The sequence below is a fragment of the Hibiscus syriacus genome, unplaced genomic scaffold (assembly GCF_006381635.1).
Source record: "Hibiscus syriacus cultivar Baekdansim isolate YM2019G1 unplaced genomic scaffold, ASM638163v2 tig00110332_pilon, whole genome shotgun sequence".
In the NCBI taxonomy this organism is placed as follows: domain Eukaryota; kingdom Viridiplantae; phylum Streptophyta; class Magnoliopsida; order Malvales; family Malvaceae; genus Hibiscus; species Hibiscus syriacus.
This window is the reverse complement of record NW_024062688.1, coordinates 7965921-7986493: the sequence shown is the minus strand read 5'-3', so window position 1 is coordinate 7986493 and position 20573 is coordinate 7965921. Positions and strand designations below refer to the sequence as shown.

The 20573-nt window shown below is 34.6% G+C and overlaps 2 protein-coding genes and 4 pseudogenes across 3 annotated transcripts; 5 read left to right on the top strand and 1 right to left on the bottom strand.

Annotated features, from left to right (window-relative positions):
* The first annotated feature begins 496 nt into the window (after positions 1 to 496).
* On the top strand, positions 497 to 1827 carry LOC120120078 (annotated as a pseudogene).
* Positions 1336 to 16413, top strand: LOC120119677. Of its 2 annotated transcripts, none has more exons than XM_039139479.1 (6): positions 1336 to 1345; positions 14055 to 14215; positions 14917 to 15081; positions 15169 to 15318; positions 15530 to 15819; positions 15919 to 16413. In XM_039139479.1, the coding sequence occupies exons 2-6, from the start codon at positions 14083 to 14085 to the stop codon at positions 16111 to 16113; spliced, it is 933 nt and encodes a 310-aa protein (XP_038995410.1). In that variant the 5' UTR covers positions 1336 to 1345; positions 14055 to 14082; the 3' UTR covers positions 16114 to 16413. The 2 variants fall into 2 exon arrangements, with proteins under 2 accessions (XP_038995410.1, XP_038995411.1); XM_039139480.1 differs by lacking the exon at positions 1336 to 1345 and adding an exon at positions 13290 to 13402 and having other exon boundaries at positions 14060 to 14215.
* On the top strand, positions 3190 to 4701 carry LOC120119676 (annotated as a pseudogene).
* On the bottom strand, positions 4728 to 8253 carry LOC120119672 (annotated as a pseudogene).
* On the top strand, positions 8952 to 10556 carry LOC120119678 (protein CHAPERONE-LIKE PROTEIN OF POR1, chloroplastic-like). The gene is given in 3 exon segments (XM_039139481.1): positions 8952 to 9289; positions 9699 to 10061; positions 10284 to 10556. Coding segments are annotated over 3 exon segments (825 nt in total). The 5' UTR covers positions 8952 to 8970; the 3' UTR covers positions 10427 to 10556.
* LOC120120077 lies at positions 16197 to 19886 on the top strand (annotated as a pseudogene).
* The last annotated feature ends 687 nt before the right edge of the window (positions 19887 to 20573 follow it).

The following is a 20573-nucleotide window of genomic DNA, read 5'->3' as shown; positions in this document are numbered from 1 at the left end:
TTTATTTGTGACTTTATGTTAGACGTGTGAATTTAGAAAGTCATATAAAAAATTTAGAGAGTATGGAATTATAAAATTTCAGGGTATATAAAATTAGATCATTGATGGAAAATAAAAAAAAATGTTCAAATTATATGAAAATTAAAATTTCCGAGAGTAGTACCGTAACTAAATACCCTCACCATCCATATGAACCAGCTCGTTTATATATAAGGATATTTGTAAACAAATGAAGCAGGTCTCCTTGTCTCTATCATAACAAAAATCCAAATAACTCAATTATGAGAAAGAAAGGCTGAAGAAACGGTCAATCCGTCCTTGGAATATTGTCTTCCACCAAATAGCACATAACAGCAAATATAAACTCGTAATTTGGACCACCGTGACGGTATTTCCTATGGTTTCCTATGACTTATCTGCATATAAATAGTTGGTAAGATGATGATAATATAGATAAAAGGGTTAAAGGGAAACCAATTTCTTTCCTCAAATTCCCATGGAGAAGGTGTTTGTATTGGCAGTGATGTTCTTATTGGTCATGGCTGGTGCTCTTCAATTAGCAAATGGGGAAGTGCCGGCCATCTTCGTGCTTGGAGACTCGACATCCAATATCGGAACCAACAATTACTTGCCTCAGAGTAACATAAAAGCTAACTTCCCGCTCAATGGGGTCGATTTCCCTTTTGCAAGGGCAACCGGCAGATTCAGCAATTGGCTTCAATACTGCCGATTATCTTGGTTAGTACATTACTATTTAGTTCTACTCCCATCCTTTTCAGATATCCACATTCGAATTCGAAACTTGCAAACTGCTTCTTATAACATGAAAAGCTGTGATCATTCATCATTGCCAGCTAAACTATTTGGTTTCAAGAGAAGTCCACCAACGTTTCTTTCTCAGAACGTAACATCTTCTGTTAAGAGGCCTAAGTTCCGGGGTATAAACTTCTCCTCAGCTGGATGTGGCATTCTCGACTCGACCGGTCAAACAATGGTAAGGCCTCTTGATTTCTGCACAACTTAAATTGAAACTTTGGTTTCTCGATATATCTTTTCAATTAACACATCCTAAATCGATTTTCTAGGCACAGGGAAAGAATTTTGTACCTATGGGGGAACAGTTGTACCAATTCTCTATAGTTTACAAATGATCTCTTGGCATTCAAAGGTCCATCAGAAACTGAAAAGTTTCTCTCAAAGTCTCTGTTCTTCATCAGCATTGGTAACAATGACATTCTGGGGAATTACTATTCAAGCAATCCGATACCAAAAGAACGGTTCATACCGAATTTAGGACTTATACATGAGAAAGTCTTAAGGGTGAGAGATTTCATTCTTTCTTCTTGTTTGAATAACATCTGCATCATATAAGAGATCCTAAGGTATAATCACAAAACTGTTTAGGTCACCAGTGACTAACACACATATAAATAGTTGTAGGCGTTGTACCTGTATTCGACACTCAACCAAAGTCCGAGTAACACAGCTTAAGATGAACAGCTATGTCATGTTTAACAAGCAATTATATTTATCAGTTTGAACTGAAGTAATGCTATATGCAGAATCTAATTAGTCTCGGGGCACGGAAGTTCGGCATAGTAAGTGTTCCACCGGTCGGGTGTTGCCCGTCTCAAAGGATTTCTCAAGCTAACGGTGAATGTTGGAGGAGTTGAATGACCAGGCAAGTGCTTTCTTTTCAACAATGGACCTATTTTGAGCAACCTCAGATCAGAATAGAAGGACATCAAGTATTCTCTTGGAAATGCAGTTGATATGACAATGAATGTCATCAATACACCTCAGTTTTCAGCAAGCATTTCTCAGTAGAATGATAATATTATGTGTTGTAAATATGATGTAATGATCTTCAACTTACCATTTCATTTTTTCAGATTTTACAGATGTGAAAGTGAGTACTAATGGATACTAAGCTCCAATCCCCTCATTCTTATCGGTTAAGCCGTAGGGAGCGGAATAATCAACGCCCATTTTCTAAAGGTAAGTAGAATCTATAAAACTTTCGTGAAAACTTGGGTCATGATTATTCCATTGGTTTATGTTGTATGTTTGTATATCTCTAGTCTTTAAAAGGGTAATTTGTATCTGCTACCTGCTTCATTTCAAGGATTTTGGATTTCGGCATCACTTAATAAGATGCAATTTTTTAGGGTTTTGGATTGTCTTGATGCAGATGATGAAAGTGGTTTGTTTTCTTCAATGAGGTTGCCGCAAGATAGTGCAATCAAGACTGTGTGTAAACAGGAGTTTGTTCGATTGGTTCTTGTCGCAGGCATTCTATGGATGTTACTTATTCTTATTGTGTTATTGTTTCATGTTTGGTCTTGCCAATCTTCGATTTCTTTCTTGTCAGGTACGGTTTCATTTTTTTTTATTTGACCTGTCTTTACTTTCGAGTGTTCCTAAGTTTATCTTGTTCGGATTTAAATAGTCAAATTCTGTTAGTTTCTACAGAAATACGAGTTAGGATAATGAATAGAGTTCATATTGCTTTTCTGCTATTTTGATCTAAAATTTGAACAGATACTGATCTAGTGCACTAACTTTTGCTCCGGCAACGGGTCATTGTAAATTTGACTGAAATTTATGTTTCAACGTTGAACAGCAGCATAATTACATTACTTAATGAATGATGTTTGTTTGATGTAGTGACATCTTTTATATTTGTTAATTAATTAATCAGATAAGTACTTGGGATATAAAGATTGGTTTGATTCTTTTCTGTATTAGGGAGGTTTTTGGCTTCCTTTTTGCTGTCCTCTGCTAATTCTTGATTTAGTCAGGATTTTTCATTTATCAAGGTTATATTCATAACTAGTGAAAATGTCCCAAGCAATCTAAATTTTCGACCTGTAAATTGTAACCGTTTTTTCTTATTGGTTTGAGACGATGTGTTGTTCCCTTCATATTCAGCCACGTGTAACAAAGAGAGCAATGTATTCATTGCAATGGACTTGCTTGGATTGGTTCCGAAACCAGAACATCGTAAAGTTCATGCAAACTCTTGTTTATCAAAATGCTGATCACTCCATTTTAATGAGTAATATTGATTGTAAATTAATCTAATAGGTTGTCCAATTCTAGTAGTTGATGACCCTGACAAAATAGTTATTCCAGACGGAAGAACACCAGACAAAATAGATGGCTGGAAATTGATTTAAGTGGTTTATCATGTAAAAAAAGTCCGTTTAGGTGCACTGTGGATTTCTGCAAAATGGTGGTGCTGACATGAATCCTGTGGACATCGAATATGTCAACAGATGTAGGTTTGTGGTTGCATCTGGGATTTTTTATGGATATGATGTGCCTCATCAGCCATCAAATATAAGTACTCGTTCTAAGAAGCTCTTCTGTTTTCTGATGGTTGTTGATGAAGTATCTCTCAAATTTATTAAAAGTAATGTGACCGTGAGGAAGGATAAAGATAAGGGGATGTGGGTAGGTATATGGCGTCTTATCCCATTGAAGCATCCACCTTATGATGAACCCAGAAGGAAAGGGAAGGTTCCCAAAATTTTAACCCACAGGTTATTCCCTCAAGCACAGTACAGCATTTGGATTGATGGCAAAAAGGAGCTGATAGTTGATCCATTGCTCATTCTTGAAAGATATATTCATGTCTGATTAAATTGTTAACAACTTTGCTTTTTCCATTATTTTCCTTGTTGACTAATGAGAGGAAAGACGACCTGCAAAGATATTGTCATCTTATTGAACTGTTATGAACTATGTAGCTTATTGCTTTAACCTTTTTCTAGCTATAGAATGTTTGAATTATCTTGATGCAGAGACTGTTGGATTATATGAATATTTCTATTGGCAGATACCTATGGCGTGATAAGCATACCTATGCTATTGCTCAGCACAAACATCATAGGAGTATATATGAGGAGGCTGATGCAAACAAGCGGAGGAAGCGATATGCCAGACCTATTATTGATCTGCACATGAAGATATATTACTCTGAGGGAATGGAGCCATGGAGTTTGAAGAAAAATACGATTAGCGGTATGAAGAGAGACATGGTGTTCTTCTATGAATTATGGAAGGGTTACCTTAAGTAGTGAAGTGCATGACCTTCCAGAGTTCATAAAGGATGCGTAACATTCTTTTTTTTTTTCTTCTATTGATGCATTTTATGTTTCTTGGTACTAACACAAAAACTAAATGCAGATGTGCCTGAGGGAGCCATAATTATAAGGGAACATACCGCATTGAATAATTTGTTTATTGCTTGTGGTTCAATGAGGTTAATCTCTTCACACCTAGAGACCAGCTGAGCTTTGCCTACGTTGTATACAGGTTAAAGGGGTTGTTTAAGTTCTTTATGTTTCGATATTGCGAGTACTACTCACTTTTTGTCCTGCACCCGCATACCCGGGAACATTCTTCTAAATTAGAGTGGGTGAAAAGCTTGAGTTCAGGGGCAGTGGTAGTAGCATGAAAGAAAGTAGAGGTGGATTCGGGTTGTGGACTCCCTATCCCAGGAATCTTGATTCTGTTACCCTGCCTCTGGTGGTAAGAACATCGAAAGCTGGCTGATGTTTATCGTAAGCAATCATGATCTCCTTGCACTAGAAACATTTATTACATGGTTTCTTTTATGGATCCTTTCCTAATTTTCTTAGCACGGATGCCCTTGTAAACTTTTGTACAATAGATGGAAAAGAAAGGAAGTTATCTCCTGAGCATTATTAATATTGAAGTCGATAATAATTATTTTTACCTATACATAATATCCCAATTCATAAGTGAAATATGCTGCATGAATGTAGGAATTTGCATAAGTTATTTGTATTAGATCTATTGAAGAAAATAACCGGACAACGGAACTTGGCTGATAATCTCATTAAGCCTTCTATTTAAGTTGCGAAGTGCTTCGATGTGAGGCTCATCTTCCTCCACAGGAATCACTCTGGCAATTCTTTCTCCTATTATAAGAAACAGGAAACCGTGTTCGAACCGGTTATATAATTCTTTCAAAGTCCCTTTCTAAATGATATGCAATTCGAGATCAGAAAAGCAAACCTGTGACCAGGAACCATGTCGGGTTATAATCCAGTCTCCGGCCATAAACAAATTAGGGAATGATGTAGATCCGCTCATCATGTACTTGTACGAACCTTTTCAAGAAGCAAGAACACAGAATTAGGTGTTGATTTAGTCCAAAAGTAAAACATATTGCAGAATGCTTGAAAAAGGTACAAGATGATATTGATCGGGTATATTTATAGGTTTTCTTCCCCCACATCCTCATCATAATCTTCCTTGGGTTGTTAAAACATCTTGCAAGATTAATTTTTAAGCCTGAAGTTATAAATTCTTTGGCAAAACATACCTTCGTTGTCATCAAATATCATGGTTAGATTCGATTAGGCTGTTGATTACTCACCTGGGAAAAAATGAGTCAATCCATTCGGAAACCTTCTGATTTCTTTGTCCACCACATTGGCTCTCTCAAGGCCATCTATGCAATTAGAAAGACATGACATGACTTTTTCAGTTACAAGTTCATCTTTCAAAGGCAGAAACTCATTGGCATGATACTGCATGGCAAGATAAAGATCATATCCATATTTTAGTACAAGTTTCAAAATTCTTTCCTTCCAATGACAAAGATAAATCCATGTTTGAATGCAAAAACTTACAAAATCAGCTTGTAATATGGTTTCCGTATCACCTTTATGCTCATCATAAATTGCGGTCAAGTCAAAGAAGGTACACCCAAATAGATCATCGAACCCAGCACAAGCGTTGCTCGAATTCGGGATGAAAACCTGGTGTATTCAATACATAATGTCAACTTTAGCACCTTGTCAAAGCATAGTCTTGATTAAAACAAGGAAATCCACTACAGAAATGCACAAGATTTCTGTCATGATATTCAGTTCTAAACCAAGGGAAGATCTGTGCACCGACCTTCCTATCCAGCCGTAACTTGACGGTAACCAAATCCACGCCGGCCAAGTTCAGAACTTTACGAAACTCTTCCTGTTTACATAATGCTGCACTAAACAGGACTCAACTGCCAGTTAAACAGGATAGCTGAAAAGAGCCATCAACTGAACCACTAAAACTATACTAAAGATGTGGAGAAAACATAAAGCATGGATGACCATCTAATCAAAACTTTGAACTTAGCTTTCCATCAACATATTAACATACTAAAACTATATTGCATGAAAATGCATCCTATGTAAGAAAAGTCCAGAAGGGAAAACCTGTTCTTGATCGTTTCTTGAAGTGTGGCAATCCCGACAGTCAATATAGCTGCATCAACAGTGTAGGTCTCTTTGCCCGAAACTACTTCCGTTATGCAACCCGTTTCCTTATCAACTTTGAAATCTGTCACCCTTTTACCCTCCAGTATTTCACAACCTTTAGCCTTCAGAGACTCCAAGATCATATCCTTTGTGGAGCCACGGCAAAATACTACATCGAAATGCTTCTATAACCATCCATAAATAAAACTCCACCGATTCCATTCGAAGAACGAACAGATAAAAGATCGGATATAGAAGATTTCAACAATCAAACCTGGTGGGCAAGAATTAGATAATACAGCAATCCAAGAGTTGCTGCAGCACTACATTGCTCTGCTGGAGCAAACAAACCCACTTGAAGTAATGGACTGAAAATATCCTGATAGAGCCTCTCGGAGCATCCAAACTGTTTAAAAAGCTCCCTTGCAGTAACTACCAGTTAAAGCTCTGAATAAGGAACTTGAAAAGTTCACCTCAATGATGGATTCTACTACAGAAAGGGAATCCTTACTTGAATCATACTTTTTCCAGGCAACATCGGTGTTGTCGAAGTCGATTACTGGAAACAGAAAGAGGAGTCAACTGATGACTGAAATAACTAGAAAGCGAAGAAAGATCGACATAGAACAATAGCTTAAACATCAAGTTACGATATTCGCCTCTCGTCAAGGAGAATGAATCATTGCTACTTGCCTGAAGCCATCAGAGGAAGTGATGATAATCTATCCAGGAACGGGAGCCTGACGAACTGCAAATATGGTACAATCTCCAAATGTTAAAAAAGAGAAGTATGACTTTACAGTCTAACAAAAAACATGAAGATGGAATTAAGAAATACTTGTGTGAGGTACAAGGTTCCCAATGGAGTTGGCAATTGTGGGAGTTCCTGGTACACCGGGAATTCGACCTGCATGGTTATCCTGAATCCGTTTAGAAAACCACAAGCAACTTTATTGGAGGCTAATGATATTCAACCTGCAGACTTCCCGGTAAATACCTCCAATCCTTCATCTGAATACTGTGCAGATCTTGTCCAGCTAGTGAAGGGTTTTAAACCCAACTCATCAACAAGACTAAATATATTTTTATAGGGATACCAAAACCCTATCCCCCCAAACAAAAGATGGAGATCAGTCCTCAATCTTCAATGAGAGAATCTAATAAACAAATTGTTATTGGAGCAACATAAAGTATACTACTGCACAACGTTGTACAACTAAATTTAAGTGAATTAATCAAAATATTTTGAGACCTGTTAGGTCCTCTAAGTCTAACATCAAGAACAAAGATGTGGTTGCACCACTGCTAACTTAGCCTATAGTTCTAGAAAATGGGATTCATATGAAACAAAGTTCACAGTTATATAAGCTCGTCGTTGATTCTTATCAATGGGAAAACCATTCCTTCTGTGGCAAATGAATATGGGATTTCTGTTATTTGCTTACACTGCATCTGTATGATTCAATAATGGCAGAAAAGCATCAAAATTGGTGTTGGAATGATTTACCTTGGATGCCGAGATCATCTGGATTGCCAATACAATCACCTCCATCAATAACTGTAACATCAAATCCCTGAAAACAAAGCAAAAAAATCACAAAACTGAAAGTTAAATCAAGGAAAGGCAACATTATTTCCCTTATAAGCAATATAGCAAGTAGGGATTTAAATAGCCGCTGCGGTAGTGCAATAACTGTTTTGGACGATACCGCTATATAACGGCTGCTATTTTGATAGTGGACTAAGTACCTGATTGCAGAGGTGGTGAGCAGCACCGAGACCAGCCCACCCCGAACCAACCACAACAACTTTCTTCCTCTTGTCGATGCTTTTACTGTTGTTGTCTCCTCCTCCATTGGCATGGACTCGAACAGAATCAGCTCTGCCTAAAAACCCAACTCTCTTATTGTATCTGTTTGACATAAAAGGTGTCAGCGTGAACCATTTACTCATAGCCAACATGGTTTTCTTCACGTTTGTTCTTCAACGTGACGCCTTTCAACTGCTCCTACTCTCTCTTTTGTTTAATTAAGGGACTGTCCAGAAATTAGAGACGTGGTGTTCACTGTTCACTCTCATAGCCACAAATTTTTAGTGGTTTTTTCCCTTTCATTTTAACATGTCCTCCCGATGGATAAAACTCGATTTTACTTTAAAAAACTATTATTTTTTTATTTCGTTTGATTCGAAAAAACCTCGGCTTGATTTCATAATTTTAGAAATTCGAGTGGAAAAAAATATTTTACACTTAAATCGAATTATAAAATAAAATTTTAATAATTAATAAATTAATTTTCAAGATTAAATCAATATTCAATCTACTCAAAAAAACTAAATAAAATTTAAAATTATAAGATAAAATTCATCAACCTAAATAATTCATAATTTTTTTAACTCAATTTAATTCAATAGAATACTCACCCGCGTGCTCTCATCTTAAGCTATGCCATGCCTGAGATCTATTAAAAAGACAGTTTTGTTTTAATTCCTGAATTTTTAATGCACTGTTTATAAGAAGAAAATTTACAAGGATCATATGGTCAGACAATTGAACGGTCCTAATCAAAAGAAAACATACTCCTGACCCAAGCGCAAAGCATAAGCTTTTTCTCATGTCTGATCGATTGATTAAATTCACCTTAGATTTTTTGTTGCCCTCAAAAATAAAAGAAGGTATTTTTTTCCAAATATGGCTGCAGCTACACTCTCCTTCAGGCCGAACCGTCTCACTCCGGGCAGCTCTATTCCTAGACCGCCGGTCAACCAAACACATCCTTCTTTTAAATCCACGAAGACCGAGCCCTGGAGAGCCGCGCCAATCCTCCACGCCCGGCGAATATTAGCCGCTCGAGCTGGTTCACGAGCCGATGACTCGGCTCCGTTCGAGATGTCTGTTGAGAACGCACTCAAGCTCCTTGGAGTCTCCGAAAGTGCTTCTTTTGATGATATTCTTCTCGCCAAGCACTCGATTGTTGCCTCTATTAAGGATGACCAAGGAGCTATTGCTGAGTTTTATTCATTGCCTTTCTCTTTTCAGTTTGACAATTTTCTAACGTTAGAAAGATTTGGGTGATAGAATATTCAACTTTTTGTGTAAATTTGTTCATTTTTCTACTTGTTAGCATTCCCAATCTTCTCTATGGAAATTTGCAAATTCCTATATTTATTTCTATTCTCAAATTTGGGATTTCAGTTTTTACTTTGTGTCGAATGTCGATTACCTGAACCTTTCCCATTTTCTGGATTAGACAAATGCTTATTATTTTGTTGCCATGAAATAAAAATATGATGCTTATGGTGTTCATCTATATCTGTGTTTCACTTAACTAAGAAGATTCAATAGACAAGAACCACCATTTTTTTTTCCTGATAAATATGTACTGTATGGTTGTCTTTAGTTTTTGTTGTTTATGTTTTAGGTTGAGGCTGCATATGATATGCTGCTCATGCGGAGCTTAACCCAACGACGAACTGGGAAAGTCGTGGACAGAAGCATTTGATAAGCAGATGTTAAACCTGTTAACCCTCCCGGGGTGGAATTGATGCCTCGGTGGGTACAAACAACTGTGAAGAATTTACCTGTTTCAGTGGAAACTCCAGTTTCTAGTGAATTGGGAATACAGGCCAGTGTGTATGGAGCACTTATGGTTCTAACTTATGTGAACGGAGCTTCTACATCCTCGGTGATTCCTTATGCCAGACCTGACGTTCCCGGGCTTATCTTAGCAAGTAGCTTTGGTGCTTCCTTGTATTTCACGAGCCGGAAGAATGTGAAGTTAGGTAATGAGGTTTCATGCATATGGATTATATTGCTCGCTATATAAGATTCTTAGTTCATTTCTCTCTTTGAGCTAAGTTTTCATGCTTTGCTCGAGCCGAAGGAAGTTGGCATGCCATTGGGATTTTATGCTCATTTCTGCCAAAGCATGCGAATAGATTAGGCTGCGTGATTGTACAAATTTCATTTGTTTAAAACTTAGGTTTTCCTCCTTGTCTTTGCAGGTAAGGCTACATTGATTAGATCGGCTGTTGAAAACTGGTTGCAGGTAGATATCGTCCCGTTTCTTGGAATACACTCTCCGACTACCGTTGTCGGCGAATTCATCCTCTTCTCCCACTTCTTGGTTTCTGTGTATCTAAGGTAGGAGTAGGAGAATTTCAAATTGTGAAACCTGTAATTATTCATTTGCATGATCATTATCAAGCTTTTCTAGGATATGCATCATTGCATGTTGTACAAAACTACAAATAGAAGCTAGTGAAACTTGCTTCCTCCCAAAATTTGATTAGAAAGAGTAAAAATATAAGTTTATTTCTAAACGCAAAGTTTAAAATGAAAAAAAAAACTAAAAATCAGGGTTTGTTTGGTTTTAAAAAATATAGGGTATTTTCATTTTAATTTCCTTAGCAAACAAAATGATTTCCAGAAAATGATTTCCAGAAAATGAAAACAAAATTAAGCAAAAATATGAAAACATAAAAAAGTTTTAAGTATTTTCATTAAAGTTATTTTTAAAAATTTAGAAATAAGAAAATATGAAATCTAGATTTTTTAACTTAACTTACACGAGTTCAAATCCTTCTAACAATAAATTTTTGACTTAATGGTATATGAAATCCTCAAACTTTAAAAAAAAATCAATATAGTCCCTAAAATTTTTTATATTCAATGTGATCCTTAAACTGATTTTTTTAAATATTTTTATATTTAATATACCGAGTATCTTAATAATTATTTATATTTTATATTTTAAATTTAAATAATTTCTTATTTTTCTAAAAAATAAATAAGTCCGCAAATTTTTTTTCTCAGTTTGAGGGCCTTAAACATCACTAAATATATTTTTACTTTTTATTTTAATGATATTTTATTATAAACTAAAACAATTTTTGTGTTAAATATCTTAATAATTTTATTTTTTATAATTGTATAACTCACAAGTTAAATTTATTAATAATTATATTTTATTTAATTATTTAATAACTATTTGTTCATCTATATTTTAAAAATTGATACTAAATATATTTCCACTATTTTTATTTTTTGAATTTAAATTTTCATCTATATAACTAACATGTTTTCTAAATTTTAAAAAACTGAGAATGAAAATTATTTTGAAAATAAAATAGAAAACAAAATAATAATATTTTCCAGAATCAAACAAATAAACTTTTTCGGTTCATTAGAATCACCCTTTCTACAATTATTAAATTTTTACCCGAATAACATTAACTTTACGATCAAAATAATTTTTCTAAATAAAAATATTTTAAACATCATTACCAAACGTGGAATATCATGCTTACGTGGTATCACCTCAACACATCAAATTGATATAGAAGAAAGTCTCTTTGTGGTAACATTTCACAGAAAATAATTATAAGTTATACGACGAATTTGGCAGCTACGCCTACAGCCAGCGCAAATTTATAATAACACCAAATATTAAATGGTAGGACACGTTTTAGATATGGGTTTTGTATAATTAATTTAATGTTAGGTTAAGTAATAAATGTGAAGCGAGTGTTCTATTTTCTGCACCTTAAACAGTCAATTCAAACTTATGTATCATTTGAATCGTTATATTAATTCAATTCAGATGTTTTAATAAAATAAATTTTAGTTGTTAAAAATTAAATATTCACTTAATTATTAAAATAAAATTTTAAAGACATCTAGAAATATCAATAATAGTATGGTGAATGAATATAATACAATGACTTGGATAGTATTTTTTATAATATATCCTTATAATTAGATTAATTATTTCATAAATAAATATTGATAGTTAATAAAAGATTAAGTATTTAAAATATTTCATTGTAGATTATTAAAAAATAGATATAATTAAATTATTTAATAGATATTAATTTAAAAATAAAAAAAAATTAAAAGTGTAGAAATATTTCTATTGATACAATCATATAATCTATTAAAAGGTGTTTATATACCAACAACTTATTGGTATAATAAGATGATGATTAAATTTTTAAGGTTGAAAATTTAAATCTTAATGTTATAAATGGAGTAAATTGTATTGGAATGGTCGTCTATGTAAAAGATAGAGATGGGTATGGGTCGACTTCGGGTCGGGTTTTCGATCAATCCGATTCGACCAAAAAATATATCATTCACCCGAAACCCAACTGACCTGACTTGATATATATAAATATTATTTTTATTCAATAAAAATAGTGATCTAATTGAAAAAATAATAAATAAAGGGTTATTATTACAATTATCTCTAAGTATATAAGGTAAATTTAAATTATTTTTCGGATTGGGTCGGGTCAAATATTTTTCACCCTAAAAAACTCTGACTCAATTGAGTCATATCATAAACCTTCGGTTCGAGTCTAGTGCACATCCCTAATAATATATGTGTAATACTTATCAAATATAGATAATTATACCAAATTTAATTTTACAAAACAAATGACTTAATAGAAAATATAATAGAAGCACAAACTAAGCAACATTAATGTTTAAAGGATAAATGTTATTTTTATAGATCTTAAGTTTAAGCGACGACAATTATATGGTATTTAAACATTAATTATCAAATAATTTTTATATTACTAATTCTACTTGTAATCAAGGACGGAGGTACGCGGTACCTTGGGCCATTGCAAGGCCCCCTCTCTCAAATTTTTTTATCATTAAAAGTTTTGGAAAATTACCATTCAAGACTTCAATTTTGAATTTATTATAATTTTATCCTAATTTTATATTGTTAATTATATTTTATCTCTTGAACTAAAATCATGATTTTGTCTCTACTCCTAATCATTCTAGTTTAATTAAAAAAAACAGAATGGAATGGTGAAAAAACGGGGACAGATGAATGACACATATTCTTTCCATTCTTACAGCAAAATAGTAATTACATACTTAATGTATAAGAAGGAAATAAAATACTGTGATGATACAAACAATCTAGAAGGAATCTGGGAGAGGGTCAAAGTGCGACAATCTCAAAGACCAGAGAGAATTTCATTTTGGTTTCTGTTTATTCAGGGAGGGTTCATTGGTCAAACTTTATTTATGATACAAGACTGTCAACCATAAACTCTCATACCCATCTTCTTCTCTTCTTTTGTATTCCCCCCCCCCCCTTCTGGTATTCCTCCCTTCTCCCTCTCTCCTTTGGTTTATTTATTAATTTCAATTGCTTGTATGTTGTTTATGTTTGTCTGAGTTGTTTTACGAGATTTTTTTTTTTATATATTAGATGAGATTTTTTAGTTGATGTTTTGTTCTTTTGGAATACAATTATCCTCTGTTTGGAAGGGGAGAAAGAGCTTGGAAATGCAAAGAATCTTGCTGTTCTAAAGCTTCTGTTTTCTGGGATTTCTTTTGGTCTTCTTTGTTCTTCTTGACTTTTTAACTTTTTGGTTTTGATTTATTTAAATTAACAAAAGGCAAAAAGTGTTTTTGGCTGCTTATTTATCGGAGAGAAACGGTTGTTGTTTACCATATTTCGTTCCCCTTTACCTAATCTATGGTAATGATTTCTCATGCTTGGTACTTTTCAAGTTCTTTTTCATACTTTGTTACTTTTAGATTAAACTTGAATTATCTTTGTAAATTTACAAATGGATTTTGGTTTTAAGGTATTTCGATAAACGATAAAAGAGTTGGTGTATGATAAAGATTCTGACTAAGAAATGGGAGATCATAGCAATCTATGATCTTCGAGCATCCTATGCAATGGCATGAGATAGCTTTTAGTGAGTTGGATTTGTGCTAATTTATTTTGATTTCTTATACAGGTAAGCTCGGAATCAACAATAAGGAGATATGGGTGAGAATGGAAAAGTACACCAAAATTGTGCTAAAGCTGCTAATCCCTACCATGAATGTGGTGCATATTGCCTAGAAAAGAATACTGATGGCAAGGGATATAAAGAAAATGACAAAAAGGTCATTTTAGGTAATTAATCTTTCACCCTCATGCTCGTTTTTCTGAATTTATCTTTACAAAACATGTTATTCCACAGAATCCCTTGAAGTTGTTCAATTATAATTATTTTTTTAGCATTTTCGAAGATGATCAATTAGTTTTAGGACTGCATAGGAAAACACTGGAATCCCTTATCCTTCATGAACTGCTGGTTCACGATTGATTTGACGTGATTTATGCAAGGTGGATGATTGAAATCTAGTTGATGGTTTAAGTAAACAAATAAAAGTTGATGTGTGGAACTAATTAGTCTAAAAAGTGAAATTATTTAATGCATCATCCATGTAGAGGAGGTTTCGTCTATCTTTTATGTGGTCACTGAAGAAAAAGCAGAGACCATGAATCTAGAAAGGATAGCTTGAATTGCGTGATAGAAAGTATGAATAAGGAACATGCCGTTTTATGTCTTTATTGGCTCGACTTGAGGGAAAAGATATATTTGGAAAATATCTTTGTTTCGGTATCAAATGCAGCTTGGTTGAGTATGAAGAATATAAGTTTTGTCTATACCTGAACATTAAGGTTCCCTTGGTTCTTGGCAGATATAGACATGTTAAGTCTAACCTAGAAACTTTGGTTTTGTTAGCTTATCTCAATGATATAAGAACAAGGTAAAAATCAAAGCTTTGCTAATCACTTTCTAAGAACGGGGTTTTGTCTTGAATTGTTAGGTAACCGCTATGGTAAAGGAGAAGCTGTGCATAACAAAAGGACTAATGATGGGAACAGAGCGCAACCAAATTGCCCTAAAGCATCTAACCCTTACCATGAATGCGATGAAAATTGCATCCAGAAAACTTCCAGAGCTGCTACTCTGGGGATTGTAAAAGAATCAGGTTTCCAATCATTATTAAAAGTTACTTTATTTTAAGTTGTGTTGATCTCCTTCTAAAACTAGCTGTCTATGTCTTTTTATTTGTTAGATAATCGCAACGGTATAAAACAAGGTGACTCTATCAGAAAGAAGAATGACAAGGGACGAGTGCACCAAAATTGCATAAAGTCATCAAATCCATATCATGAATGTGATGAAAATTGCTTCGAAAGAAGTACAGAGGCCATAGCAGAATCAGGTTTCTGATGATATGATTAAGAGATTTGTTGTATTTGTACATGATTAAGATATTCTGTTTCGAGGTAATTTTAAGTCGGATACACCTTTTAGGTGTATCTCCACAGGCTTGATGACATCTAACGATTTGATTCTCCCTCGAGATGTTTGATTTCTTTCAACTTGCACAAATTCACTGTTATATTTTCATGACTACAGTCTTCTCATTGTAGGTTCCAAATTTGTTGATGGTTCCAAAAGCTTTGACCGGAAAAAGAAGGGATCTGAGTCTCAGCCGAAATCCCCTCAAGCACTTGAGATTGCTCCTGCCCTAGGCGCAGTTTACCATGGTGACCAGAAATCCCTTCAGTCTCATTTATATAGGGAGAAGATGGAAGAAGAGAATGGTGAGTCTTTTTCTTCTTCTGAGCGACACTCTGAAGAGATTTATTCCCGAGATCAATCTTCCGACAAGGCCCAAATTCAGTACTCCCAACCATTGCCTATGTCTGACAAAATCACGGTTGGTCCCTCACTTTTTTCATGAACTCGCAAACCCTTACATGTGAAAGTTTAGTAATTCCCACATTTTTATGCATGTAAATCCTCCCCTATTTGGCAGTCTCCTGGTGATACCAAATATGAAGCAAAGAAGGTTCTAAATTCCGCAAAGGTAAGTTCAGATGCAAATACCGAGGATGCAACTAGCTTAACTTTTAGTTTCTCAGGGATCATTCGAGCTTTAGAAGACAGTGATCAGGAAGATGTCAATCTGTTATTTCTGATTCATGTGTATCAGTTGGAAAATACAATGTGAAAGCAAGCGTCTCCTCAACCCTACAGTCAATTCTCGATAAACATGGAGACATAGCAGCTAACTGTCAGTTGGAATCTGCTTCCATGCGTGCATATTATTTAGAGTGCTTGTGTGCTGTAGTTCAAGATCTTCAGTTCACTTCATTCAAGCAACTGACCAAAGTAAAAATTAAAGAAATGTTTGCTGTTCTCAAGGATGTTGAATCTGCAAATATTGATGTTAGTTGGCTGCGTGGTCCGCTCAATGAAATCTCGGAAGCCGTTGATCTTGTTAATCAACTACAAACTTTGAAGCCAAAAGGTAAAGTATGAAAGTTCGTTAGAGTCGGTAAAGAAAGAACTGGAATCTCAAATGGAAAATCTAGCTGAGAAAGAAAAGGAGGCTGCCTGTGCTCAGGAACTGGTTGCCAAGACCAAGGCTCATTTGGATGACATGGAGAAGGAATATTCTCAGCAGGACAAAACTCCTATAGCATCAATCACCGAGAAGTTCAGGGGCAAATCTCTGACAAGTGAGTTCCTCTGATGGCGATCACGAAGAAAGACGGTACATTAGTTTTCGAATACCAGACGTTACATTGCTTCTTATACTTGATAGTGGCATCAGTAATTTGCGTAGAGCAATTATATATCATTTGATACTTGGCTTTCAGGAAGAAAAAGTGTAGTGGTTGATCTTAGACCCAATACTTGGTTCATAAAAATGGATTACATTTTGCATATCCTCAATTCTTAAGGACATTTGATTATATATATGATTTGTATTTTGAAATAAAAGCAGAGTACGTCTATACTCCTTGACCCGGTTTTAGTTCATGGTGGTGAAGGAGATAATTAATATGCCAATTCTTTCCTGTGACATGCAATAATGTTTGTTTCGGAGTTGTCTATGAAACTTGTTGAGAAGATCCAGTAAAATACAACAATAACAAAACTTTAAAACCTACAGGTAAAAATATCATAAACCCTTGCGTTCTTATGACATTATCATCAAATCCAAACCCAAACAAAGTAATCAATAGTTTATGGGGGGGGGAATAAGGTGAATTATACAAATGGTTTCTGACGTTAGAGTAAATGGTTCCCCTATTGATATTTTAAAAGTAACGAATTGGTCATCGGCGTTATTGATTTATAATAAGTTGGTCTCTTGCCTTTACTAGAGTAAGAAAATGTGTTCCCCTAATATAAAATCATGTGTCCGTTCCTATCCACCATAAGTTAACAAGTGTTAATGCACACTTTGAATCGCACGATCTTTCTTTCGTGCCTAAAAGGAGGAGGATGTTGTAAAAGATTGTTGATCTTTCGAAGCTCCTTGAGGAATTTCTGAGCCAACGAATGAGAGTTGACCCGATAGATTTATAAACCGATGAGAAAATATGAGTGGACCTGTTAGGCAAAGCATGGGTTTACAAGAGATAATAGGGTGTGATTGGATCATAAAAAATGGAGAGTTTTGAATTAAGATTAAAAGATGATGAACCAAAGATAATTATATCATTGATGAAAATGAAGTTGAATTTTTTTCAATTTTGTCACTTTTTGAGAGCATGGGAGAGGGTAAAATATTGAGCGTTTAGCTCGTTCTCCCCATTTCCTTCATCTTCCCTTTATCCTTCTCTCTCCCAAATCTTCAATAGGAACCATAATTCTCAAGAGTTCAAAAAGATCATTTTTAGTATCTAAATCATCATCTCGGGTTGAAGAAGGTAAGATGTTGATCTTATAAGCTTCAAGAAATGCTCCACATCTTCCATGAAAGATGATGTAAGACAAGCTTGGAGTTTTATGAGGGTTTTAGTCATTGGGATATTGTAAGTTTCATCCATGACATTCTCATCTTTCTAAATTTGTTATAATGTTTCTCTCAATCTTATGTTTGATTTGAAATCTCTTTTTTATGCTTGCTTGATTAGTAAAGGAAGTCTTTTATTGCAGAAAGGAAGGAAGGAAAAAGTGGAAAGGAGCTAATCAATAAGCCTATTTTTTGTGATTTGAACTAATATAATACACTTTAAAGTTTAGGGTAAAATATAAAATTGGTCACTTTCGTTTTAATTTTGTACACATTTTCTTGTTGGATTCAAAAAATATAATATCATGACACTTTCTTTTTTATTTAACTAAGATATGATTATATTCATTTTATTTAACTAAGATATGATTATATTCATTTTTATTTAACTGAGATATGATTATATTCATTTTTATTTAATTAATATGTGGTCACTTACCTTATCGACTTTTAAATGTTTAGTCACTATAATTTTGACTGCCTTAATAAGAAAAAGTGAGGAAATTAAATGAAAATGATCACGTCTTAATTAAATTAAATGAAAACGAAAATAATCAAATATTATATTTTCTGAATTCAGAATTACTATCAATATCACCATGTTGATGAACCTGGTTGGACATTGGGTTGGACATGGGCTAATGATGAGATAATCTTGTCTATGTCCGGGGCTTTCGCGACCAAACAAGGGAACTGCTCGTCATTCAAGTCGCAAACCGTGCCGCATTCCTGCGAGAAAATCCCCCATTGCTGGTCTTATGCCGGATGCCTTACCAAACAGGTGATCTTCTTGCTGCCTGGGCTATCAAAGCTTCTAAGTCGTTGTCATCATTCGAAATGAGTATCGGAAACTTGGGGGCGAATCCGAAAGTGCAAGCGCCAATCAATCTTACTTTAATGGCTCCTAGCCCTAGTTATACTTGTAGCTCAATTGAAGAAGCTGATCCCACAGCTTATTCTGATATTGGGGGTAAAAGACAAGTCCAAGCTTACGGTAAGTACACAATTCGACTCCATTACTATCCATTTCATTCACTAAATACCCGTATTCGAAACTCTCACTCGAGTCCGAGTAACATACAAATCAAGTTTTCTTCTGTTAGGAACATGGAAATCAACATGCACTTATTCCAGCTTTGTTGCCAATCTAGCACCTGTATGCTGTTTCACTCTCAACGTTTTACAACCCCAAGATCACATTTTGCCCTGATTGCAGCTATGGATGCAGAGAAGCAGATAAAAACAGAGTTTCATGCATAAGGTGGGTCAAAATTGTCTTCATCTGAAATCCAAAACCATCGTTTCCTACCTTCAACGTCACTCATCTTCTGTTTCTTCATGCAATGCCACCAGAGAATCGGATTCATTCGGTAATCAAGATACAGTGCAATGCAGATCATATGTGCCTGGTTCGAATTCACTGGCATGTTATGAACAACTACTTCACACACTGTAAAGTGAAGCTAACCATCTCAAACTACAATTACAAAAGAAACTACTCAAACTGGAATGTGCTGATTCAGCATCCTGGATTCAGTCAGAGTACAACAGCCTATAGCTTTAACAGTACAATGCTTCCCTCTTTTGGAATCTCAGGTACTTGTTTTGTAACCAAATATTTTGATTCATTTTCCAATATTCCTTGTAATGATGAGGGTTGATATGGGAGGAACTGTTGCAGATGAGGTTGCTCTATTCTGGGGAATTGAGTACTATAATGAGGAGCTGATTAGTGCTGAGGAAGATGAACCTGGTTCAGTGTCCACACAGATTTTACTAAGGATTTAGATTCCTTCACACTTGGGAATGGTTGGGCGTTGCCTCGAAGAGTGTATTTCAATGGTGAAAACTGTCAAATGCCTCTTCCAGATGCTTTCCCCATGCTACCAAATCACTGCTCCACCTTGAAACCTACCAACCCTGTTTTTCTTCTTTTCATCTATCTGGCTTTCAAGACATTTGCTATCTGGCTTTGATAAATAAAAGGGTTTAATGTCAAAATGATTCTTCCAATGTTTTGTTTATCTAAATGATCATTTTAGTCCCATTCTTTCTTTTTTGCATTTTAATCCAAATGTTTTAAATTTTAAATTTTTATTAAAATGATTTTTATTAGATGGAAATTGTTAACTGATTGACCGACCGATTCATATTACTAACATGACATATATACTTATATTTAATTATTGATGTGACGCATATCACGTCATCATATTAGATGATATGACATACATGTAACATGTTAGCACGCATGATACTAAGATTGAATATTGAGAAGGATAAGAGTCTATAAAAAAAATTGGGAATGACAAAGCTCTTACTTGATTAATATATAAATTAAAAGGTACCTAGAATGCTACTATATCAAAATATTTGGGAGAGACAATAACCCCTCCCATACAAAGAATGGCTTCGTCCCATGTAAGCAATTCAACACATGTAAAAATGACACATTAGTAATATGCATTAAATGTTAGTTAACTAACAGTTTTAATCCAATAATGATCATTTTGATCAAGTGGTAAAGATAGAGATCAGTCCTAAAAGAAGAATAAAAATTAAAATGATCACCCGAATAAACGTTAGAAATTAATTCTGCATTGTGCCAAATAAAAGTTCTCTATGAACTTTTGAGTCATCATAATGCATTCAATATCAAAGGT